Raw genomic sequence first — 27,484 nt, forward strand, 5'->3', positions numbered from 1 at the left:
CACGCACGCACGCACGCACGCACGCACGCACGCACGCACGCACGCACGCAACGCAAAACTCTCTTCGAACCATGACTATGTATTCGTTACCTACTATTTCCAGATAACCTATTATTCGCTAATACTACACGGAGACGTTAGGAAAGGAACACCATAGTTACTGTACAGTTTATTTTTTTCTTATAATTATAGTTGAATTACAATAAGTTCCATATTTCGCTAGGATATTCAAGGGTAGTCGTGTAACATTATATTATGTACATCCCTCGAAAATATTCCACGAGTCAAATGAGCGTTATAAACTCGATCGTCCGAATAGATATATTAATTAATTCAATCACTATTATAAAATATAACATATTCTTTCATTATTATAGTGATGTTATGCGGAAGGGCCATATTATTAAGTGGTATCACGTAAAGCTGTGGACTTACAAAGTACTCGTATAAATTATTCACATGTATATAGCACACTATCTACAAACACCCACGACCCAGGTTCACGCTGGCCCTTCGGCAAAAATCCGCTTAACGCAATAACTTCCAATACCTAAAATACTGACTCATAATATGGCTAACTCGAATAAAAACTTATTTATCAAATATTTGGTGAAGATACGTTTACATTTTATAAAAAATGTCGCAATTAAATATCTAAAATGAGTACTTAAAGTTACGTTAACTACAAATAAAGTTGTATAAAATTGATAAGAATAATTAAGTCTGAGTGAGAGCCGAGATATTAATTAGTCCCGCACGTTTATTTACAAATGCGACTCCGCGGATACGGGGAGGAGATAAGCTCCAAAGATCTCTGTACCTACTCGTACGTCTAGTACAAATGTATGCGACACCACACTACACTCGTGCTTTCAATTTCTCGAACTATGAATTAGGTAGGATGTCGGCAATGCAGTTGTGCTAGCCGGATTGACTATGTCTTATTGTAGGGTGGCAGACAATTGACTAACGTGTGGCTCGCGCCGGCGCCTACAGCTGCTCGTCCATGTCGGGCCCGTACATGTCGGCCAGCTTGTCGAACCGGGGGCCCCACGCGCCCAGGTAGTCATACTCGTGCGTGTCGTCATCAGTACCTGCTGACAATATTTCTTATAAGTTTTAGGAGCCTAAAATTAAATAACTTAAAATTCTCAAATCTGAGAAGGGGCTCAGCTGGTATTTCCTTTCAAGTCACTCTAGTATACATAAACTATTATTACTTATATTGCAGACTACTGTAATTAATTAACTATAGGGATCCAACATATTCCTATACCAAGCAATAATTGTAAATTGTATCTATATTTTCTTTGGGTGCATGGCCGTTTCGCTACCTTCACATGTCACATGGGCGTAAGGTATACATATTCTTGTAGTAACGACACGGCCAAACCACATATTTTGACTTAGCTGTAGAGTTTGTAAAGTTAGCGCTTGTAGACTTTACAAGAGATCTGATAACGTTTTAACAGTGCGAGCCTTATGGTTTCGTCTTGGCAACATTTTACATGAAAATGTTTTTGGTGGGATACTTTTGACGCGCAGTATGATGCGCTACTTTTGATGCAGAGAGTACCAACTTGTTATTTACATTGGGACCCGGATGAGCTTATTCTGTGAAGGCTGTTGATTTTGGACGTTGACAGTCTATATTTATTTATTCCTATACCTGTATAGATATTAGTAAACACCTGAAGGGCTCAGACAACCGTTAACGAATTGTTTAGAGAACGCCTAAATTACAGCAATAATTAAATGCTAAGTATATTAATCCTAAGAACGTGTTAGGTATAACGAGAAGACATTGTAAATGTTTACTAGGGTGCTCATTAAAGTACTCGAAATCATAACGACAGCTGTTTACGTTATTTTACTTTTAAAATATCAATAAATTCGCGTTCAGGTAATTATGTTCAATTTAAGTTTTTTTGACATGGGTCACAAAAATCACCCAGAGAAATCTAAATCTACGTGTACAACGCATAGATCTAGACGTCAGACTTAGCATACAAAATAAGCGTTTAAAGTACCTACAGCAAATTTGCTTTGAGTTACTAATAAATAAATTCTTTGAGTTACTAATAAAACCCTCGTCTCCATAAATTTATGTTTCTTTACGCCAAAGAAATGACGTCTGGTTTTTCAAGAAACTTTTTATTGGTATTTTATTTTACTGAGCAATAGGTACCTACTTAGTAAGATTTAAATATCGTTTATTTTGCTTCAGTTGCCGTTGTTAGGTCGCCTACACAGCAAAAACCGGTTAATTCTGGCACTGACATGAAAAAAAGAATTAAAGGAATGGATCGCTTTTGTTTAGAATACGGAAATACACAGGTAAGTACGGTACGGAGATAAATAATTCTAAATTACAAACGACGATGGATTTCGTTCTCGCTGAACGGTGTTGAGTTATCAAATTCGAAGCACGAATTTTGTCTTAAGACTTCATTTTGTCAATGAATATTTGCCAATAGAGGGAAATAAAAAGTAGAGATGCCACGAATATTCGGCAACTATTCGGTATTCGGCCTATTCGACCACTTTGCCGAATATTCGGTATTCGGCCGAATGTTGCCTACTATTCGGGCGAATACCGAATATCTGTTGCACCTAACTAAAAAGAAAAAAATCACAAAAAAATTACCAAAAACTAGGTATATTTAATATTTAAAATGTATTCTTGGAAAGTGGTTAAATACGAAGGCACGTTTTTGAGCATTTGGTTGATTCCAAAATATCTTATTTTTATCATGGGTCTCTGATTTGATTGACTCTAACTACATTCATTAATTCTGTTCAACATAAAAATATATCTTAGCAAACATTGTGCTTTGTTGGCGAACAGTTTTTGTAATAATTGTGACTCTAAATGTCCGCGTGTCATGCCGAATATTCGGTCAACGAATATTCGGTATTCGGCCAAATTAACTATTCGGGGCATCTCTAATAAAAAGTTTAAAGAGTATTACCGGAGGCGAGGCTGGACAGCGAGCCAGCGGTGCTGCCACCGCCCTCGTACGCGTAGTTGCGCAGGTCGTCGAATGGCGGCGCGTTGGGGTCGCTGTCTGCGCGCCGCTTGTGGTCCTCAATGAACATGCCCACGTTGGTCTCGCCGGGCAGCGGCACGGGCCCCACGCCCACGCCCACACCCACGCCCATGGGCCCCACGCCGAGACCGACGCCCATTAGCGGATCTATTCAAAACAAACATAAAAATGCATCAAGTCTTACGGCGCCGGCGCGACTCGGGAAATGAATTAATTCACTACACATGAAATAGTAAAGATATGTGACGTTCCACGGCAAAAGGTACCTTATGGCGGCTGGCCCTTACGCTATTATTAACGCCGCTCCAATATTCTGCCGGGGCAATGGTACCTTTTGCCTTGAAACGTCACATATCTTTACTATTTCATGTCTAGTGAATCTCTAATTCATTTCCCGAATCGCGCCGTTAGTGTTATACAACTTTTACTAGGTATGAAGTGGTTGATGACCTTTATAATTTCGAACTTAAAAAAAACTGTTATTGATTTATGTCGTTACTGACATGTTAATTACTCGTAGTACACGCAAAGCATCCCGCTCGTATCGTTTTATAAGAACGAGCGAGATGCGCTGGGGAGTCATGTTAAAATATTGACATCAATTTGTAATAAGTTCAAATCGACCTCCAGGGAGTATGTATCGCTCATTAAGAAACTTTTTGAACTTCGTACTCGTACTTCGGCAGATGGGCATTTTCATTTAACTTGTACTTTAAAGCGCGACTTAAGTCGTGTTTCAGTAACGTCTAACCGTTACATTCCTGACAAAATGTATGGGATTTGATATTGACCGTCAGTTTTGTAACGATTGCTAACCGGCCGTTAAAGGTGTTCAATTAAGTGAAAATGCCCAGATATTCTGATTGGTTTGTAGGTCCTAACCTAATATATATAAAAAACCACACCTAACTAATTTTAAAACCATTCCGTATAAAAATATTGAGCCGTTAGAGTGCTCCCAGAAGACTACGAAATGGCCGTTAAAATTATTACCGTTGGCATTCTTTGTCATTGTATTTATAAGACGCTGTATTTTAAAAATTGACTAGGATTCCCGTCATACGAAAAAGTCCTAAATAAAAAATTATTAAACCCCAAGTAATTATAACCCTTGTCTCTTCTAAACTCACATTTCAATGTATTAAAACACTCCTTACTGAAGAGATTAGATTCGAATTCAGAACGATATCAGTTCTTTGGATTTTTATTTACGAAATACCTTTGTGGTTTAGAATTGAATAAGCCATGTGGTGTCCCCCAATGAGCATACATCCGTTCCAATTTTCATAAAATATGTACTAGAGATTTCTTTCGAAGGATAACACTGACGATTTTATTGTTATTGGCATTCATGCGTCGTTTTGATGGCAATGCAATATATAATACTCCATTACCGTCAGCAAAAATATTTTTCCTTGGAGATTAGCATAATCCACATGAATATATTACCTAATGGCGGGTTTTTGCTTCTTGCCGGAACGCCTATCGCTATATAAAGTGTATAAATAATTATTTATAAGAAAATAAAAGTTCAATTTTTGTACCTATTCAGTTCTATGGGAATTCGCGAAACACGCATATAGTAAAAAGCTCAAGATTAAGCCTTACACAAAAATGTTATATTTTTTATATGTACTTATTAAGAAAACCCTTTTACGGATTTTTTTAAAACTTTTCAGACCAGAATAAGTGGGTAAAAAGGGTTCAGCTGGCGGATGGAGTAGGCTGTTTTGTGTACTTTCTAGTAATAGGCAGTAACCTTACATAACGAACCTCTAGATGATGTCCGTGAAAAAATGTTTCGCAGACCCTCTCAAGGTTCACTTTTAGCTTTTATGCAAAGCGTGTTTATTTGAACTTGATAGGAATCTCATCTCTAGTTTGGGTGCGGTCGTGGCTTTCGAAAATTCACGGAATATAAACGTTAATTTTAATACGAGCTGCAGCAGTAATCGATTGTAATAAAATAACCTATTTCTTATTTTGTTATTAAATAGGTGAAGTATGTTTTTACATCCATATACCTACCAGATGGAACGCAGCATGCTGAATGTGAAAAATAAATATAAGATAAGATACAGCACAATAAGAGCAAAAATAAAAACAATAGGCTAGATGACAAATTTTAATTTACGATATCAATCGATCAGGTTTGTTTTTAGGATCAAATGTCTATATGGGACCCATTGCAATAAAGCAATAGGTACAAAAGTCAGAAATGATAGTCAAAGTCTGACAATCGTACTTCACTCGCGAAACGCCCCTAACGATAAGTGACGGTGACGTCAAGGTCACTGAGAGTCCATCTTGAAGTATGGCCAAAACAAGATAATTGCGTTACTGTTGGTGAAATATTGCGTTTATGTACATAATTGCTATACAATCTTTTTTTGGATAAAATTTAAGGAATCGAATGGTATCCTTACTTATTTCCTTCTTGGAACTTAAAAAAAACTAAAATTTTGGAACTTTCAGGTCCTGTATTTTTGTATTATTTGCATATATTATTTTAATATCCACATTATTGTGATAAATAGCTCATTTGCTATCTATTTTACTAGGTTTTGTTATAAAATTCAACATGTGTCATCATCCCTATTGATGCTCTTGCTCAAAAGCAAGGAAATTAAAATGGAGATGGGCTGGACACGTCGCGCATCTGAAGGACCGCAGATGGACAAAAACAGTTACGTAATGGAAAGGGCCTGATGGCAAACGCCGACAAGGAAAACCAACTGCACGCTGGGATGACGACTTTAAAAAAATTGCCGGGCTACACTGGCAAAAAACTGCTCAGGACCGAGAAAAATGGCTACCTTTGGAAGAGGCCTTCACCTGAGGGGTTCCTGCTTATTAGACTTAGATTAAAAATACTAACAAAAACCAATTTAACTAAAATACTAACATCTAACTAACCAAACATAAATCCATGTATCAAATAGCAGGAAATATAAGGCTTTATATTTATATTTATACCTACTAGATATAAAAATATGTATAATGTACTTACACTAAAATTATCGATTTTTATAGAAAAAATGTGTGGTCATATCTTTTTTTTAAATTTTTTATACCACATCGGTGGCAAACAAGCATACGGCCCGCCTGATGGTAAGCAGTCATCGTAGCCTATGGACGCCTGCAACTCCAGAGGTGTTACATGTGCGTTACATCTCAGGTAAGTACATGGGAATCTAAAGAAGTAGGTACATACGAACAAGAGTATAGGTACATACCTACCAAATGCAAGTATATATATTTCATCATGGATAAGATAAGCATAGGTATAGCAATGAAAGTTGGTAAACAAACCGTTAATGGCGGACGAATGAATTACTACTAAGTACAATTGATTGCAATAAACATTTATTAGAGTACTTAATTCGTAGACGGCTATAAATAATTAACGCTCATTTCAAAATCACTCAGCCTCAATATCACTATTATATGTAATGTCTGTGCACGACCTAAACTCTTGGTGCTATAGGCACAGAATAAATAATAGTACTAGGCACAGAAGACTCACTCTCAAACAAAACGCGTCTGTTACGATCAGCACAGATATGGCCGCTAGGTGGCGACAGCGCCACGCGGGGCTTATGGCAAACCCCAAAATTGGGCCGAACGGATGTACTTTTAGCTACCTGCACCAAAGCGACGAAATCGCGGAGTGAGCCACGCCTGCTATAGGGACCTATAGTAGAGATCGAAATCAAGTTTAGATGAAATAAGGGCAATCAAATGGTCGTAATAGAAACTTACAGGGCAGTTTAGTCGGCGCGTGATCGGGCAGCGGGCCGCCTATGGGTATCTGCAGGGGCGTGATGTCGAAGGCCGTCATGTCATCCTCGCCGCCGCCCTCGTCGTCGTAGTTTATAATGTTCTCGCGCACGTCGTCGTCGGGGCCCGGGTACTTGATGTGCGCCACCCGGCGTCGGTTGTACACCACAAACACTAGCACCAAGACTGCCGAACGGGACATAGATTAAAATACAATTTCGGAACAAATTCATGCAGCAGTGACAGTTTCATAGAATTGTAACGGATACATAAGTAATTACGTATTAAGGTTCAACAGAAAACCCACTGCGGTGCACGCCACCTACCAATGCGTGCCTCGAGGGCGAAATCCAAACAAATGTTAGTTAACACTTTGAGCGAAGTAAAATTCTTTTTTGCAGAGTTTCAAAAATGGGTATTGCGTGGCCGTGCGCCACATTGGGACACTAAAATTGTATATCTCGTCGGCTGAGAATACGTTTGTGCCATATACATTTTTGCGAAAATCGTTTTTTAATGATTCCTAAAATACCAAAAAATATGCTATAATTGACACTAACCGGTTTTTGATAAAAACCGTCTTTGAAAAATGTGCCATATCCGCAATTTACTATAGGATAATTACACCCTGTCAACAGAAAATGATCACAAAAGTGTGACATATCCACAACTTTTGTGTCATGTCATACATTATACGTTTAACATTTACTCATCAAAACGGATATGGCAAAAATAAAAATGCTTTTATTTCATGATTACCACTGTATTCACAATATTTGTTTGGTACTATAAATAGTAAACATATATGTCTAAATGATATATACGTTCAATATTTCCTAAATGTAAAACTTTCCGTAAATAATTTTTTTTTGCTTCTTTTCGCTCTCCTGCAAACCATGTAAGTGGCGTATGGCACAAACGTATTCTCACCCGACGATCTACTTTCGAAAGTTAAAATCACTTCGTTTAGAAAAAATGGCTGGGGTCATTACAGTAACTTACTAATCGGTACGCACTGCAGTATAATTCGATTCAAACTCTAAAAGAATAGGAGCCTAGGAGGCGCCGCCGCCGCAGAGGAATACTAAGTAGCTCAAGCTTAATTCAGATCTCGAAAAAGGTGAAATTGAAGAAAAAGTAGCAAATGCTTCTTTAACTTCTTCAATCGCGGTATAATTAGGTAGGTAACCATTAATATCCTTTAAAATAGGTAATTGAATATTAAAAAGGCAAGTTTATTGAATAAGTCAAACGCGAAAATAGATTATTAATTTATTAATGACACGTTATACCTATTAAATATATTAAAACGGGTCTGCGCCGGTCCGCCAATACGTGCTCCTGTTGAAGATGCTCCTCGTTATGGAACAAAACATGTCGAGCAATTTTCGATTTACCATACGCGAGTGCCCCGTATTAATATAGGTATTTAATATGTATGTCTCTCACGAAAGTTTTGATATTATAACGGACGCTTTATTTGTACAATAGAAAGTTTTCGCTATAGTATATAGCTACAATGAAAACAGGATGGTACAGTACTCACAGAAGTGAAACAGTAGATAGAAACTTCCCTACTTTCATTGCTTTGGACTAAAATTTGAACTAAGTACAACAGGAAGTTCCATCGCGTAGGTAGTAGTTTCAATAGCAAGATTAATCTGTTGACAAAATCCAAGAACAATAAGTTTCATTATAAATGGGATAGCTTCACTGCGTGGATCCGACCTCAATCCGAATATACTAACTTCAAAGTCGCTTGCAGTCTAAGTTCCTACGTTATTGTCGTAAAAGTAATATCACAAATTTCAATTGGTCATATATTTCCATGACAAATTTGCAGATATAACCATTAAGCTTTTCGTTCTTATCTTTAGAGTGCTTCTATTTTTACGACGGTACTGGTAATAAACGACCGTTAAATGATATCATTATGATACCGGAGAGGTGTTTAGTTGTCTCAATTTCCCTAGGATATTAAACAAATGATCGGTCCCGTAAAATTAATTTTCCAATAATGTATTTAGGTCAGTATCTCAATGAAGCTCTTGCCTTCTTTTAAATTTACGGTTCATTTACTAATTATTTGATGTATCTAACGGTAATTTTGTATTTTGTAAATAAATTATTCAAAATGTATTTCTTAAAAATATATCACTACTACCTACTAAAATGAAAATTTAAAAGGAACTTTTGAGTTAGATAATTACATATGATACCATCAGTAGTTTATATATTATTAAATAATACATTAAAGTTATGTAAACCAACCAACAGCCATATTTTATTTTTCATTTTATGGAAACTACTTACTAGTACTAAGTAACGGATATGATGATGATGATGTTAAAATAAAATTAAACAGCGAATATAAATTTGTACAGATTTTTTGGAAAGAAAGATTCTTATTTCCAAAATATCTAGACAAATTCATTGAGTTTCTGGTAAGTTCGTGCAAATAGCATTACAAGAATACTATAGTACCTACGGGTATTTGTAATTTCGTTAAAACTTTAATTGCGTACTCGCTTTTTATAACACAAATACCTAGTTGAAATTTAAAGTATTACGACGCTGTCCTTCATAAGCCTCATTCATAGTTTTAACAATAAAAGACATAAATGTTAAGTCCCTAATATTGAATACTCGAACTTAACAGGAACTTTGAATAATGTAAAAGCATGCATACTAATGAATAAATCTTACCCAAAAGCACAAACAAACAGACAATGATAGCTATAATAAAATCTCTGGAGGGCGTGATGAATCCAGAAGCCAGGAGTTCTAGTTCGCAGTCGTGGCCGGTGTAGCCCAGCGCGCAGCGGCAGTCGTAGCGGCGCGCCGGCTCGCGGTCCACGCACGTGCCCCCGTTCAGGCACGGGTTCGACATCAGGCACTCGTCCACGTTCACGCAGCCGTTGCCCGCTCGCGTAGACCCGCCGGGACACCTACACATCTAGCGCGTTACCGACCCGCCTCCGCTTGGGTAGGCGCGCGCACTGAGCCTCCGACCGACATGCACTACTCTAATCGCTAATACGACAACTATATGTACACAAAATACGTGATATATGTAATAATGAATGGAATGATGGTGCGTATATGGGAGTGCGATGGGAGTCTGCTAGTGGGACACGACACGTTGGTGCTCACTCATTATAATGAGAAGGCAGACGAGGATGGCCGCTAGCGCGCCCATGCTGAGCTTGAGCGTGCGGCCCTCCTGGATGAGCTCGCAGTTCTCGCCCCAGAACCCATCGGGGCAGAGGCAGCGGTAGAAGGGCTCGCGGTTCACGCAAGACCCTCCGTTGCGGCACGGGAAGTAGAGACACTCGTTCTTGTCTACGCAACCCTTCCCGTCGCTCGACAATACCAAACCTTCACCGCAACTACATACCACAGTATACGATATAGTCAAAACAATATATTCAATCGATAAACATATATGTATGTCTCGAAACATTGAGTATTTTTTTCAGAAATTGAAATATTAGTTATATTACATACTCATAACTCATAAATCATGTGTAGTAGGTATCTTAGAAAACGAAAAAATTAAACAACATACATACGAACGGAAATGTAAATGAATATTTAGAATGCAAATGTGAAAACTTAGTAGGTAGATATGGTTAATAATTTTGGGGCGAAACTCAGTGCGCGCAAAAGGTAAAGAAAATAGTTACAAAAAAATAAAAACAATACAAATAAATGTGGGTTTCACAGTACTTAAACAGAGTAATTACTAATTACTTCCTATATCGATACCCTAGTTCACACTCGTACTAATTACGATGAAAATTTTGTTGCAATTAGTATCATAGTGCAATTCAATAGGTCTGGGGGATATCTCAGCAACAAAGTTCAACCTCATGAAAAAACGAATTTTACAATAACAAGGAAATACCCCACAAAACCAATGGTGTTTAATTACAGAAATTGTCCAATACAAGATTCATGATCACATTACAATATGTAGTTGCTAAAGTTAGTTAAACTAACATACATACATACTGACTTTCAAGCCACATTTTAATTACCACAGAAAAAAATTAACAAACCTTCATTGTAAACTTGTCATATTAGGGAATTATTAGGTACACGTGCCGCAAATAATAAATTATACGTAGCACTTACTATCCAATATTTTCTTTTAAATATACTGTATAAGTGTAACATAAAAAACTGCAATGTTATTTTCAATGGCAATAGTTTTGTTTACTTTTTATTGTGAGAATTAAAATGAAATACTTATTACCATAAAAAAAGAAATTACAACGATGATATACTTACGTGCATTCATACTCGTTCCACAAGTCGACGCACACGAACGGTTCATTACAATGTACGTTGATGCAGGGGCTATTGGATGGGCAGTTTCGGTCGAGATTTCTTGCCATAGTTGCCTGACCCCACTGAGTTCCGTTCATTGCTGGCGGTAAGGGCAAATGCTTGCCCTCCAATCTGATATCGTCCAAGCAACCTTTTTGGAAATCGGCGTACACCTCAAACGTTCTAACTCCTGTATATTCCGCTTTACCTCCTGCATATACACCCTCTTGCTTATCTACAAGCAACCATTGGTGCCCTTCGAACGTAAACGTCTCGTTATATCTTCTCCCCTCGCCGCCGTCTATTTCCAAGGTGGCCGCACTTCCGTAGCGACTCACTCGGGCAATGTGCCATTGTCCATCGTCGACAGCAACAGAGTTGAGCCATACATCTCTTTCTTCAGTTCGTAGTGAGTTAAGGTTATATCGGAAATGTAGGCGAGCCTCTTTTACTTCAAGTATACCGTATTCGCGATTATGTTGATCGCTGACCCTAAATAATTCACCATGAGGTTCACGGGTTCTAAAGCGCAATTGGATTTGTGTACTAAATCGATCTGGCTCAAAACTGAGAGCAAATTTCACGTAGCTCTGTGGTCGGAAGCTAGTAGGTGTGGTAGGCAAATTACAAGACGGTCCTGTCCAGCCGGGTTGGCATTGGCATCTGGCTTCTGAAAAACTGCCAACACAAGTTCCGTGTTCCCAACACCTCGAAGTAGTATCGGCTTGATTACAAATTTCTTCTGTCTGTGGACAGCCCGCAACCGAGTTTCTGCTTAGGCCTGGGTGAGACAAGTCGTATAGTTTACTATTGTGAATTAGGTTTCGGATACATCCGTCAAATCCTTTACCAATGGGCATGTATTGCCAATGATAGTTAGTTGGATCGAAATGTTCCATGTATAAACCACCAATCTGTAGCGGTCCATTAACATTTAAGTACTCATTAAACGGTGGTATAGTTCCCATAGCTTGGCATGAGGAATCATCGAATTCTGGGGGTGTACCATCTTCCATTTCTTGAATATCGGCCGATTTGCAGTAATCAACTATCATTCGTACATTTTCCGTATCCCAGAAAATGTCAATTCGATGCCATTCGCCGTCGTCCAAAGTTTTCTTTGTTTTAACTCTTAGTTCTAAAGTACCAGAGCCAAAATCAATCAAGAGTCTGGGATTTCCTCTTTCTAATTCTACGGATATGAAATCGGATACCATAATTTCTTCTGGTTCAGGAGGAACGATAGGTCCGTTATACAATAATACACCTTCTGATTTTCGCGTGATGAACTCGAAACTAAGATGAGAGCTGTCACACATTTCTAAAGCGGGATACCAGGCCCAGCCAGTTCCACGGAAGCTTCTGGAAGTTTGTTGACAACGTGGTCCTGTATATCCAGGCGGGCACGAACAAGTTAGGCCGTACTTTCCTTCAATACACCTTCCACCATTATAACACGGTGAGTTTCGGCACGTTTCTGCCTGAGTGAAGTTTCTAGCACCACATGTGCATTCAGCAATTACATCTACTCTAACGCCGACTAAAGCAGTCTTATTAGCGTTAACCATGTATGGCAAATTACTAATATCCAAAACATTAGTACATGATCCTTCGCACATTTGATTTTCATAGAGACACTCGTCAATGCCCACCGTCGTTATGTTTATACCTACAGCTCTTTCGATTTCCTCCCTATGCATAAGAACGATGCCGTTTAGCCGGATGGGTTTGTAATAATGAGCTCCATGTGCTGCAAATCGGATATCAGTCACAGGAGGATGTTTCTTTCTAAGTTGAACACTAAAAATGTCGATATTTTCACGTTCCGTGTTCAGTAAATCTGCTAATTTATCTTTGAATATTTCCAATTTACTCCGTGAAACGCTTAATGTCTTGTAATTCCAGACTCTGATAAAGTCCTCATCAGATATTCCCGATATTCTTATTGATCCCGAATTGATTATAGCATCATGTGATATTTCTTTAACATACACCGTTACATTAGCCGGTACATCTGTTTGTGTATGTTTCCTGTCATACACTTTAAACTGCAAATTATAACGGCCTTCTCTAGTTTTATGCTTCATTTGGATCATTCCAGTTTCCTCATTTAATGTGAAATTTGGGTGTTCTGTGCTCTCCCAGAAGAATTTCTTGTCTGGCAAATCCCAATCGTCCAGATCATAAACATATACTCGACCGATTTCGGTGTCAGGTGCTTGTCCTTGGTAATTATACACAAGGATATCTTTCGAACCAGGCTGCATCTTGTTATCATTTACATCACCAATAACAACTGTAAGCGTACTTGTGCCAGTCATGGCTGGATTTCCATGGTCTTTAATAATGATGGGAATAAGGTATTCTTTTTGTTGTTCTCTATCGAAGGAGCGTAAAGAAGAAACTATTGCCATACCATCACCGTTGGCACCCTTTTGATCCTGTTCTACTTTGAATGACGCTCTTATTATGTCATCTGCGCCAGGGTCCAGTCTGAATTGGAAAGGTGGACCATTACTTTTTGATCTATCATCATCATCGGTGGCCAAAATTTCTGCAACTTTCTTAGGTGTTATGTGCTCTGTAAGTACTGGTCTGTAATCCTTCAAGAAGGTAGGTGCGTTATCATTTATGTCTTGCACGATTACTGTTAATGTCGCAGTTGCCGTTCTAGGTGGGACACCGTCATCTATGGCCAAAATTTTAACTTGATGACGTGGCGTATCTTCTCTGTCCAAGGACCTTTGTATGCTAACTGTTCCTTCTTGGTTTATAGAGAACTGTCGTTTCCGATCTGAAGATCGGTCAATAGCATATGAAACCTTACTTTTTCCACCTTGGTCAGGGTCAGTAGCTTTGAACGTTTCTAAACTCTTACCAACTTCAGCATTTTCATATACAGATACTTCTATATTAGCCCTTTCAAACTGTGGTTTATTGTCATTGATATCTCTTAGTTTAACTACAACCCAAGAATATGCTACGTGGTATTTATCGTTGTCATTATCTTCACCTTTATCATTTACTTGAATCCTAAATCTAAAGCCATTGCTTTGCAATTGGTCTTCATAATCTAAAGGCTGCACTATCTTTAATGACCCAGTACCGTCATTGTTTCTAACCATAGTGAACTTATCGGCACCATAGCCACTGTTTTCAATAACTTTATATTGAAATTTATTGGTCTCGTCTTCATCATGAACGGTTACAGTCAGGATGGGCATCTCAGGAAGATTTGTACCATCAGTTTCATCTACTTCTGTAAACCACTCGTCTTTGGTGAACTGAGGTGGCATATCGTTGATATCTTTTACTCTAATAGAGGCAGTACCCGTGCCCTTTAACCCCCCTCCATCTGACGCTACTATTTGTATAGAATAATCTGGAGTCCTTTCTCGATCCAAACAACACACCGCAGTTTTAATTACACCTGTTTCAGGCTCAATTTCAAAAATGGGTGACCCTGTTTCTTCTTCGATCACATTTTTTTCAATGGAGTACCATAATTTGGCATTATTACTTTCGGCCGGATCATCATAATCTATCGCTGTCATTGTCATAACAACCATACCAGCTGTGCCATTTTCCGTAACGTTGCCAAAATACACCCCTTGAGGGAAAATAGGTGCATTATCATTAATGTCTTTAAGATTGACTTGAACATCAGCGTAACCTACAAGCCCTTCGCCTCCTTCATCTTGAGCAAAAACTGTAAATCTCCACTGTGGCCTTCCATTTGGTTGATCTCGATCTAAAGGCTGTAAACAAATAAGTGTACTATAGATTTTGTATAACGAAAACTTTAACATTTATGTTAAAAATTGCTATAACGTTATTCACGCACATTTTACGCATTTTTAAATGATATTGTTTATTCTGCAGCAAAGTGTAACGCCTCGTTAAGTAAAATATTGGTCTCTGTGTTTAACCCAAAGAGAAGGCTATAAAATAACATATGATTGTAAATGTGCATGCAAAGCACGCACTGTTCAGTTATCGCGACTCCGTGCTTTCTCGTCGAAAATATTGTTCACATAACTCTGACAGTTAAAATTATTATGCAGGAGGAAAAAATATGAATAAACTTACTTTTAGAACAAATATTTCTCCAGTTGTTCTATTGATGTCAAACTTGCTGTTTGCTGGGTTGTCGGGATCGATACCTTGGCCGGTAAGGAAATAGACAATGTTTTGCTGTCTGTCCTTATCGCCGTCAGTGGCTGTTACCTATTGTAAAAATGGTAACGTTAAAAATGTACAGTACTTAATGTCATTATACAGTAATATTATAATGATTAAATTTTATAATGATTATATTATTTATATCGAGGTAAAATGATATAATTTCGAGGATAATAGTCTATAGACCTTAATATGGGACTTTATATTCTACATAAAATGACTTAGGTACTTAATAATTACTTACCGTTGTACATGCTACATTAACTTTAAACAATGTTTTCAAAACAATTACAAACTAAACAAGAACAACGAGCATACATTTACCTATTGTTCTATAGAAACTTGGACTTTGTTTGATTATCGAATCATACAGTACTAAATAGTAAGAAAGTTCTGCTTTCGAAGAAAGGAAAATGTCCCCCGGCGTCTGAAAGGATGTACTCATTTATTGATTTACTTCTTCGGTAACACAAACACATTTCGCTCACAACCAAAACAAACTGAAGAAAAAATAAACGTCTTGAGAACATTGTATCACTTAGGTACATCTGAATGAAATTAATATCAATTGCGTTAAAATAACGTTTTCAAATTCTCGCGCCCCAAAAATTAAATTAAATTTAAAGTTAACAAGAATCTCGCAATAACATTTATCGATGTCAGTGATAATTAGCTTTTACAGCGGTAACCACTGAGTATTTACATAAGAGTGTAGCCACCAAACTAACAGCAGGCGGTCTGAATATGAATTACTATTTGGAAGGCCGCGGAAGTTCTAGAAAGTTAAGAACCAGCCAACACCCCAGATTGTTTGCACCGGCAGCGACGCGCAACGACGGAAGGACCATAAACTTTCATCTTTAAAAGATTCCCACGAAAGCGTTGTATAAGTTTTGGTGAAGTGATACTATACTTATAAATAGAAAGGCTAACGACAAAGCAATTTCAACTGTTTTATTACCACTTAAAGCCGGTACATAGAGATTTTCGCCATCGTTTGCAACTTAAATTACCAAATGCTGTTTGCCATTACACATACACAACTACACACATTATTCCCAGAGCTGTTGAAATTAGACCTACCTAATGACGGTTCCATGAATTAAGTCAGTTTGTGTACAGTTTGCGCTCTAATTGTCTAAAAGGTGTTCGAAAAGCGATTAGTGTACAATATTAGGTACCTATTATGCCGAATACTTACGAAACACGTAGGATATATGTAGATTTCTAAATGATGATAGGATTGGTGGATGCTTGGATGCGTACGTAATGGAGTCACTGCTCAGACAAAAATTGCTATAGGCTCGGCTGAAGAGAAATGAAGAGGGTCGACGTTTGCGTAATTACGCGGATCATTTGCGAATCTCCCTTCAATTATAAAAAAGCTTGTCACTACAAGCGACGACATCGAGGGCTTTACTCTCCTTGAAAAGGGACATTCCTCGTGATTGAGTGTAAAAGTCAAATAGGGATAATTTTGAATGGATTCGACCTTTGTCAAAAAATACCTAGAGCTATGTACTTTAAAATGAAACAAGATAAGGACAGACGTCAATAGAAAGAGAAATACTAGTTTTTATTCGTCGAAAAGAATAACGATTTTAAGTTTTATTCGTATATTTTGTAATAGTAGGTAAGTTGGTTATGAAATGAGATGAATATCCGTCCGTTGTAGTATTCTCTAATCACTGTAATATCATTTGAAACTTGAAATAACTTATTTGTACTATATATAATTTTATTTTTTTTATTTAAAGAAACCACGAATTAGTTAGGTACTTATAATTAATTTTGGACATGACACTGTAATGAATAACACTTTCTGATAAAGGTAAGGTATATCTACTTAAGTAGGTAAGTACATACTGCATTTTACAAAATAAAAATCCCCATCACACGCATTCTTTTGAAATTCAATGTAAGTGCGATCACTCCCATCGTTAGCAACCTAACACGATTAACTACATTCAGTGATTAAATACTTAATTCTTGTATATTTATTCATTTAATAATATATATATTTCGGGGATCTCGGAAATGGCTCTAACGATTTCGATGAAATTTGCTATATGAGGGTTTTGGGGGGCGAGAAAACGATCTAGCTAGGTCTTATCTCTGGGAAAACGCGCATTTTTGAGTTTTTATATGTTTTCCGAGCAAAACTCGGTCTCCCAGATATTACCCACTAACACGACCCAGATTGAAGAACAGTACGGTTACCATCAGTTTGTCACTGACATAAACGCCGTCGAGAACGTAATTTACTTTCTATAGGTACATCTCGCTCGCACTCGCATATTAGTGCAAACGGGATGTATAGAAAGTAAATTACGTTCTCGACGGCGTTTATGTCAGTGACAAACTGATGGTAACCGTACAGGAGGAGGATGCGTAGTCTGGTTGAAGAAACGTCACTTTTGACACTGACAGATCATATCCATAACAACTCCAGATCACATTCAAAACCTAATATTACAATTAGAATACGCTTCCAGGTTTAAAGCTTATATAGCTACTCGTACATCCCTATAAAATAGAAAAATACAAAAGGGATAAATTAAGTCCCGAAGAGGCAGTACACCTGTATCCTTTCCCTTGTAAATTACCTACCGCCTAAAGACCCGTATTGTTCGTTCGCTCATTTAAATACTTGGGCCTATGTAACAAATACGATACCTTAACAAAGACCAAGTTTCTGTGACTGGCTCTACATAAATGATGCTTCATTTGCTCCCAGTTTCTATAACGTAATACGTCATGCAAATTAAAATACTATCAATGTCTACGAAATTGCAAAGTCAATAACATCTAAGACGTGCTGTTAAATATTTAAAATTTAAGCGATAAAGGTACTTACTCAAAACTTATATACAATTATTTAAAATTCTAACATGCTCTACAGAATTTTAGACCAAACACAGGAATTAATTAATGCAATTTATGCCCAGGCCTATTTGTGCTATTTTGGTTCTGTTTTCGATCGACAGAACTTAAAAACCTATTTCACTAAAACCAGTAAACCTAGTTAACGAAAATGCGGCCTGGGCATAAATGGCATTAAATAGCATCGCATCGCAGTAAAATCGTTCTTTTGTGATATAATTGCGAAATCTTTTCTTGAACGAAAATGACTTTCAACGTATGTTGTGAATACTTGCCATTAAAATAAATTACTCCCAGTGAAAATCCCCAACATTACGAAAGCCAAATAGAATTTTGTCAAATTGTCCAACAATATTTGAGTAAAATCTGGAAAGGTGAATTAAATCTTTCATACACCGTACAAAATATTGTAACTTCAAACGAATTTTAATCTAATAAAAGAACTCTAAATAATCTAAGAAATCTAATAAAATACAACAAAAAAAATTCACGTCTCTATTTTCGTACGTCAATCAAACCGCAGAGGCAATATACTTTCACGTATAATGAAGATATTTAAAAACCTTCATTATATTATTATTAGCTTTCTAAATATTTAAAATAAATCGGTGCGTTTAGTTGCTATACAAAATAAATGTAATAAAAAAGAGGTCCCAATGGCGCATACCTAAAATGATTACTGATTAGTTGCCAAAATACTATTTAATTTTTTTTAATGTTGTAGGTATCAAATTTGACCTTATATTATAAGACATGAATTGGTAAACCTTAAAACCAATCACAAGTAAAAAATAAATACAGTAAAGAACCAAATATACAACATTGGATTCAACGAAACTGAAATGAAATAAATCAAGAGATTGAAATGTATCTTGGATAAACTTATTCTCTTAAACGATTGTTATCCAGATTTAGGACAATGCAAGTTTTTGTACCATGTCTTTTCTTTTTAATGTTATACAAGAATAACCTACATTCATCGATTAATATTAATTAATCGCAATACATAGTTACTGGAAATTTAAAGGCTCACTATAATTAAATAAATATTGAAACAGGTATAATATTTGTATTCATTTGTAAACAAGTTCGTAAATTTCTGAATGCTGAAATTTAATTACATACTACCACCACCAATCCATTAACCAATATTATCTTAGAATATTCACTAATAAATAGGTTTTGCATTGTCCATGAAATAAAAACGAAATAAAATAAAATAAAAATAAACCTGTATAAGGGAATGAGGAAAGGGGCCGGTTTCTTCCAAGGCCTGCGTGAGGTAGATGCTGCGCGAGAATTTCGGCGGGAGGTCGTTGAGGTCGAGCACGCGCACCACCACGAGCGTCGAGTTCTCGTTGCGGCCGTCCGACGCGACCAGTTTCAGCTCGTACTGCGCACACGCACACTTTACATACCATGCTCATGCCACAACATAAACACTCGATACAACTTTAATACATTTTCATAAATAATAACAATGTCAGTAATGACGGTAATGAGATAATGTGTCACACGGGATTGTTATGCCATTTAGGGTTCTTGCTAAATTGGAAATTATATAGCGTAAGTATTGAACAACCAATTTAGATAGGACCCTAAATCGCGCAACAATCGCGGAGCGTGAGGGTACATATATCTTTTGTCTTGTATATACTCTAGTAATACACGCAAAATATAAAAGGTTGTAGTTTTCCGTCGATATATTCCAAATTCAATTGAGAATAACTACACAATTTTCAAAATACATAGGTACTTAATACGTATTATATTAAATTAGTGTTCTTATGATTTTGCCTTTATTGTTGTGTTAATTACGACATTTTATGCCGCTTTACGAATAAAACAAATAAATTAACGGGTGCCTTAAAAACAACTCGTTAAAATTGCGTAAAATATGTAAACCCGTAGACGGCGTAGACAGCGTTTCGGAATATTTAATCACTTTCCAGTGTAAAACACATAAAAAGAATTCGCAATTATCACGTCGGATTGAAAATTCGTGTTTTTTATTGATAGCGAGGCGACTCGGCCACAATTTTACACCCGCAGATTTTAACGGATGCTGCGGACCAATACATCATACTGATATAAAACGATTTATGCCAGTGTGCGGCTACATTGTTTTATTTGATTCTCCACTTTACATTATACATATGTAAATATGAAAATGATCAACCAATGGTTTTATACTTTCGAAGTGTAACAGAAACGAAGCAATAACATCATATAGATGAATAACATGTCCGATTTTATTCTGTAGGTAAATATAAAAAGTAATTAAAATAACAATCGGCACCCTCCAGGGTACTCTATAGTTCGATGAACTAAAATATTCAACAACGCTTACGAGTAATAACAATTTTAAGACTGTGTTTAACGGTGATTTAAAATATTAGATAGGGATTTGTATGAGGAAAAAAGGAAAATAATAGCCGACCCTGTTACACGACCGATCGAACTTCAATCGTTCCACTTGAAACTCTTCAAATTGTGGATCTCAACGTACAATAAAATTTGTATATTATGTCCGGGAAAACGGTACAAATCATACCCTTGTTCCAGAATCAATTAAAATTGAAGTCCCCGATCAATTATGTTGTCAACATACAGGAAAAAACCCATACCTATTAATAGAACGAAAACCTGTTTACATATTTACCGCCAGATTCTAAAATAATTAAGATAATTTGAATATGGACATCAGATATGAAAATAGTTTGAATGTTAAAATAAAAATACTAAAAACCAACATCAAAACGATCGACACTAGCAAGAAATACAACTGCAAAAATAATCGCGTCTACAGTGCCACAATAGAAAATTCCATGCCATGCAAAGCCTAACAAATACAAAAACACATCAATAAACGAGAGAAAATGCCCGGAGACGGCGGACGTTAGCACCGTTCGATTCTTTTTGTAGCCAGAAGCTCGGAAAGCTCGGAGTTATTCTCAGTGTATTGCTACAAATATATACATCTTATCGATGTAAGTAACGTATACAAATATTAGAAGCTGTATCTAAACTCTGAGAATAACTGTTTAGGCTCATTAAAGATCGATGAGCGGTGTGTCATCTCTGGTCGGACCTGCAGCACGCGTTTTGGAAGATTGCGGTCGTCCTCTTCTGTAATCTGTGTTCGGTAGGTCGGCCTCTCGAACACGGGCGGGTTGTCATTCACATCTTTGACGTGGATCACCACCGTTGTGTAGTTTTCCTTCAAGTTGTCCGAAGCGGCTAGCTTCAGCTCGTACTGTCACCGATTAACACAATTCAAATTATCCTGCATCCTACGTTTGCGTCTAATAAGTATGTCAAATATAAGAACATACTTATATCATTTGCTGAGGTTTATTTCATAGTGGTTAAAGTAAGCCACCCGATAAAACACCCACCCATCCCTGGTTAACAGACTAATTGTAAGATTAACATTACGTTTCAATACATTGCTAGTCCTCTATTGTCTGTAAAGGGTAATTAAATTAAGGGTAATTTAGTAGGCAGGCTTTACAGTGGATCGTTGGAAAAATGGTGAGTGTTGTGATTTTAAAGTACTTTAAAGTTTTTTCTTTAAAAGAACCTGAAGTTAATTAACTTTATCAAATCAAAGCTTACAAAAATATTGCTCATCAAAGAAGAGACAAATTCGTTTTCAACTACAAATATAAAAAAGTAGGTATGTTATTTTTCATTTGAATAAATACTTAAGGGTAAAGAGTTTATGTATGTATGTTAATATTATCAGATTGATTAAATTTGTATTCATTATGAGGTCACATGAGCTATATCCGTTTAGACTATTATTACGAACATTAAATATGTGTACGAGTATGCTAACCATTTAGCATCACTAAATAAAAGTAAAGATAACAATATTATGATTCTGAAATCATATTGTTGTTAATGGACGCAGCTGTGAAAAACGAATGCGTGAAACAGTTTCAAATACTAAATTCCAATACGCTAAATTTGTGTTATTGGTGGCATATGTCGCTCAGTAATTTCCGCAGTTGAAAGGGAAGATTTTTTTTGAAAAGTCATTCTATCGCTTGTTGACACCAACGAGTTCCAAAAATGTTTGCATTGAGCCAGAGTTAGTCGCGTCTATTACTTAAGCTATCCGATTGAACGATTTGGTTAGAAGGTTTAGCGTCAGGATTATAGCAGTGACGAGTCGGCTAGAGAAGAGCCATTAAGAGCTATATTGTAGATCCGGAGGCCCAGGTGAACTTGTGTTGCGTTGGCAAAATCGTTTAATGGCCACAGAGTAAAGTGTCGGTTTACACCACGTCGTCAATTTCTTGGCTGTAGAACGGAGATAGTGTTTGCTCTATTAAGTATGTAGCTTATATTTAACGTAAGGCAAAACATTATATGAACAACTACTTAATCTAATAATAAATTAGGCTGCATGTAAGATGTCAAACAGTTTTTACACGATATAAAAACGATTTGACTATTGTTTTCACCGACTTCAAAAAGGAGAGGAGTAGGTATCAATTTATGTACGTAAGTAAATACGTAACTATAAATATGTAACTATATACACTACTGAAGTCCATATCACCCATAATGTTTATGATCTAACTTAACAGAAGGTATTACCTAGATTATTATACCCTGGAATTCAATTCCAATAATAGTATAAGCAAATAAGCATAATTGTTTTTAAAAACAGTTCAATGATGATATTGATTGACAACAAAAAATTATGTCTTTTTTAGATTTAATCGGCATAGGTACACAGCCACTATGGCCAGTTATCAAGAACTTTCATTTCTGAAGGTTAAGACAAATTCGCTTTATACAAATAATTATTTTGGTTTAACTACAGCTACAATGTCCATGAGTAGCATTTACTAATTTCAGAAATGAGGATTCTCGACGGGTACGCGGTACGAGTAAACCAGTTTATCCCCATTAAAGCTTTGTGAGAATCTGTAGTTTAATAGCGATACAGCGTTCGGAAGCGACTACAGCTCGCTTAAATGGGTATTAAAGTTTAAATTATTTATCTCGCTAAAAGTTCAATGAAACTTTCTGTAACAAAGAGCGCTTGCCTGATACCCGCAGTAACGCTTTGAAAGCGAAACTCGCCAGGATGAAGAAAGTAAAACATTATGTCTTACAACCGCTTAGTCATTCAATGTACTTAGTTTATTATTTTAAGATAAAATAATTCCCAAGTAAGGCTTTATAAAATAACTAATAAAAAGGTACGTGATACAGTGCATAGTAGGTATAGTATACAATTAACTTTCTTAGTTGGAAACTTCTTTATGGTGTCACATTGTTTCAGATACTTACAAGCTCATAAGTATTTCATGTACCTACTGAACATCCGGAAATGCAGTCCATTTGGAATATGCAGTCATTATACTTATGATATCGGGAATATATTACATTACGTACATATATTGACACAACAGCCAGACAAGTGATTACCAAATTTCTACAAGATTCAATTCGCTGAGTTATCAGATGGCAACTTCCTTCATCCTCCACCTGTTTGTAGAGGGTGATGGTTGAAGTTAAATTATGTTCGGCCCCTGTCACCAACATATATTTACTATCCCGCGGCGCGGCGTGAGGCGCCAATTACAGCCGGATGGGAACTTTATTGAAGTCCATGTGCCACTGGCACTTTTTTTGTCGTACGTGGGTGGAAAGTCACAGGCTATGACTTATTAAATCTTTGTTCTACTATCTGTGTCTACACAACAACATCATTACATCTTAGTCCCGACGTCCCGAGTCCTTTATTCCATACTTTAACCAAGGTGTTCAGGACATTTCACATTCTAGTTTCCTATGCGGCTTTAAAATATTCTAAAGCGATTAAAAGTCTCGGGGAAAAGGACATACTTACATAATAATGTTAGTGTTAAACAGTGAACTGAAGTGTTAAATGATTAACAAAGAGTTGAAAGTCAAAATTGTGACCAATTAGGTACATGGAAGCAAAGCAAAACGTTCACGTTTGCTTTATCGCTCTCGGCACCGCGCGTTGGTTATCGCTTGGTGAATATGAGCGCCGCCTACAAACTGTATTTCCATTAGCGGCGCTGTCTCCACATCACACTTATGTCGCACAATAATGTTACAATACATCTTCAATTCATATTCGAACGCCGCTAGTTCGGAAACATATTTATTCACCGGCATATTCGCAGAGCTAACTCTATCGTGCTCATCGTCCCTTCGGGGCTCGTTTGTCATTGTTAAAATGTAGGCTACTTTTTCAAGTTTAATATTGTGAAGGTAAAACTTTGTTGTTAGTTCCATATGGATACGATTTATACTTGTATAATATAAAAAAGGGAAAACGAAGTGTTCGAGTTCGTTCATATATTTATTTGGAATTACTTACTGATATTTAAATAAGACGTTAATGTTAATGTTATGGACAAAAAGTAGGCGACATACTACTTCGTTTTGTCTGTAGCATAAGAGTACAAATTACTATTTGAAAATAGAAAAGTTTAAGTGATTCCATTGGTAGGAATTACTAGATGGGATTTCATTGGATTTCTGTGCCACTTTTTACCTCGTCATAGTGTCGATATTATGAGATCTTTAATGGCTTTAATCAGCCACGAAATGTATAATATATTATGTATGTTACGGGCAACTTGATTAACCGGGCAGTATAAATAATGGCCGGTCATTTGAATAATGCCCACGAGCATCGGGCAAAGTGATAAATTATTGACCGAAAATCGGACCATATATGACTGACACTTGTCTGATACATATAAGCAGACATGGGATTCTATGGGGCAGAATTTATTGACAGCTAGGGAGTTCCTATATCGATAAACTCAATTATCGATGCTTCTCTCATGGACTAATGATCGCTCCAAGTTTTGTTTGTAAAAATAAAATTTTATTCAAAGTATTAACATGATACGAAGTATAACTAAATTCCCTTTTTCTTTATTTTAAAGGGATTTTTGAAACTTCATTATCTTCTTCTTATCGTAATTTTTTTTTAATCTTGCGGTCATATAAAATAGTCCTTGTGTAAACTTTATCATCGACCCCGAAATAATACTACAAATAATATACATTTACAAACGAAACTGGAGGCGATCACTAGTATTAGGGAAAAGTATCGATAATTAAATTTATCGATATAGGAACTCCCTAGCTGTCAATAAATTCTGCCCCATAGAATCCTGTCTGCATATAAGTAACTGAAAGTTATCCCTTCTCTATAAATGTACCCCGCCCGCAGCTTTGAATATTATGTAATATTTAAAAAAAGTCGAGATTAGTCAATAAAAGCTTTGATTGGCTGAAATAAAATTCTATACGTCAAAGTTCTTGCGCGGCATTTCAATATTTGACGTTGGCAACATGCGCGTAGTACAGTTGAGTCGCTCGCCACACAATACCCGTGGAGTCATTTTTGAGCTCTCGTCCGAATTCTATAGCCTTTAATATTGATTGACACTGTACGGATGTACGCGCGAGGTACGAGGTACGAGGTGGCACATAAATTCAATCCCTTGCAAAGCCATTTACCTTAATGATAGGTACATGTAATAATAACCTATGAATTGACCCCAGAAATACATAAATACCCACCAATAGGTGCAACCACGAATAGGTACATCAACCTCAATCACAATAAAGCGTAAATTGAATTGCCGCAACAATTTTGTAGCCTCATTTTCACCTGACAACGTCAATTTAAAAAAGTTAGTACTCTCTTTAGTACAGCCGGTGTGAAATAACTAGTGTCTAAATTGTTGAGTAGAATTTCATTTTGATCAACGACTTATTTTTATTTCCCGAGTTATATAAGGACATTACTATGAAGTATTTGAACAAATTAAATTATTTTTCAGAAAATATTTTAATTTGTTTTTATCAAGTAGAAACACTACTATATATTATTATTTATTTCAGTTTATATAAGGACATTGTTAATAGAGTTCAAAAAGGAGGAGGTTACATATTTAAGCAAAAAATCCGTACTATCCTTAGTCAGATTAAAGTTTTTTTACATGTTGTTTAGAAAATTATTGAAAATGCGTGGCCAACTGAGATGACACGGGTGTATCGTAATTTATTTGCCTTGCCCACCACGACAAAACCAGCAATTTATTGCTGCTTGGCTGCAGAATAGCAGGTACTCAATTGTGCTGGGTACCGATCCGAGCAGATCTGCACAATGTCTTACCACCCTTTGAAATCACTTTTACTGCTTAACTCAGACGGTTAGTTCTATTTTTAAATGTTAAGGTCAAATGGGATAAAACAAACACTGGGGCAAGAGTAACATTTGTAGGGAATCCTCATACTGTTACTCTTGCCCCGAGTAGAATAAACTATGTTTGTCTTACCACATCTGACCTTGTTACTGAATTTTTGATTGTAATAGAGAGGTAAAATCTAACTCCCTTATTCCTAAAACTTTACCAGCCTCAATTAGTTAATTTATATAAAACGATTAATAGTTAATTATGACTTGTAGCGCGTTTATCAATAACGCCACATGACTATTTCTTGCACAGAATTTGACCGCTTTAATCTGTCATTTTTACTTATATATTTGTAAGAAACGGATAAAACATAAATTGATGAGGCTTGTAAAGTTTTATGAATAAGGGGGTAAAAATCGTGACAGTTTAAATCAGTGTTACTCAATCAATGTCTTTTTGAAACGAATAATAACTTGATTAAACTTCACATTCACACCTTACGAACTGTCTCAGTTAAGAAGGACTGTAGTTTTATCTTACTAGTTGCATAATTCCCATTGCATACCGTTGGCATCAATAGTGTGAGCTCCGATTACACAATGATTTTACAGTTCTCATGATAAACTTGTACTGGTTCAGCTGAGATGATGCGCAAGGTTAGCGACGGAACTTACACACCTGTAGTCGACATTTGATGTGATAATATAATATATGCATTGGAAATAGCGGAGTTGACATACCCGTTTCCTAGTCTCGTAGTCGAGTGCGCCCGCCACGTAGATCGCGCCGGTCATGTTCTTGACGGCGAACGCTCCGCCTATGTTCCCGCTCGTGATCTCGTATCGAATACGCGACGCTGCAACAAAATAAACACTCAACATCGGACGTCAAAGGCACTGCAAATATCAAATGCAAAATGTATTTTTAAAGTTTGCTTAACATATCGCAGCAAGCATTAAGTCAAATATGATAAATATCATACCCTTCGGCCGCGTATGTAACCGGAGTTTTGTAACCAGTTACATAAAAATAAAAAATGATCCT

General features: G+C 36.7%; 2 protein-coding genes across 7 annotated transcripts in view; one reads left to right on the forward strand and one right to left on the reverse strand.

The window, feature by feature from the left end:
- Positions 1–27,484, forward strand: part of LOC134790671 (uncharacterized) — a 333,743-nt gene that overhangs the window by 55,827 nt on the left and 250,432 nt on the right. The gene's annotated exons all lie outside the window — the stretch shown is intronic.
- LOC134790644 (neural-cadherin-like) overlaps positions 1–27,484 on the reverse strand; it is a 304,222-nt gene that overhangs the window by 1,523 nt on the left and 275,215 nt on the right. For 3 of the 6 annotated variants that reach the window (XM_063761503.1, XM_063761504.1, XM_063761505.1), the window contains 8 exons: positions 27,181–27,296; positions 21,319–21,483; positions 15,252–15,389; positions 11,124–14,920; positions 9,537–9,778; positions 6,813–7,016; positions 2,973–3,197; positions 28–1,097 (listed from right to left, as the gene is read on the reverse strand). In XM_063761503.1, coding sequence (XP_063617573.1) covers positions 991–1,097; positions 2,973–3,197; positions 6,813–7,016; positions 9,537–9,778; positions 11,124–14,920; positions 15,252–15,389; positions 21,319–21,483; positions 27,181–27,296 — 4,994 coding nt within the window. In that variant the 3' untranslated portion in view covers positions 28–990. Of the gene's footprint in view, positions 1–27; positions 1,098–2,972; positions 3,198–6,812; positions 7,017–9,536; positions 9,779–9,983; positions 10,220–11,123; positions 14,921–15,251; positions 15,390–21,318; positions 21,484–27,180; positions 27,297–27,484 lie in introns of all 6 variants that reach the window. The other 3 variants (XM_063761506.1, XM_063761508.1, XM_063761507.1) reach the window with 3 other exon arrangements.

This window comes from Cydia splendana, chromosome 5 (genome assembly GCF_910591565.1).
Source record: "Cydia splendana chromosome 5, ilCydSple1.2, whole genome shotgun sequence".
In the NCBI taxonomy this organism is placed as follows: domain Eukaryota; kingdom Metazoa; phylum Arthropoda; class Insecta; order Lepidoptera; family Tortricidae; genus Cydia; species Cydia splendana.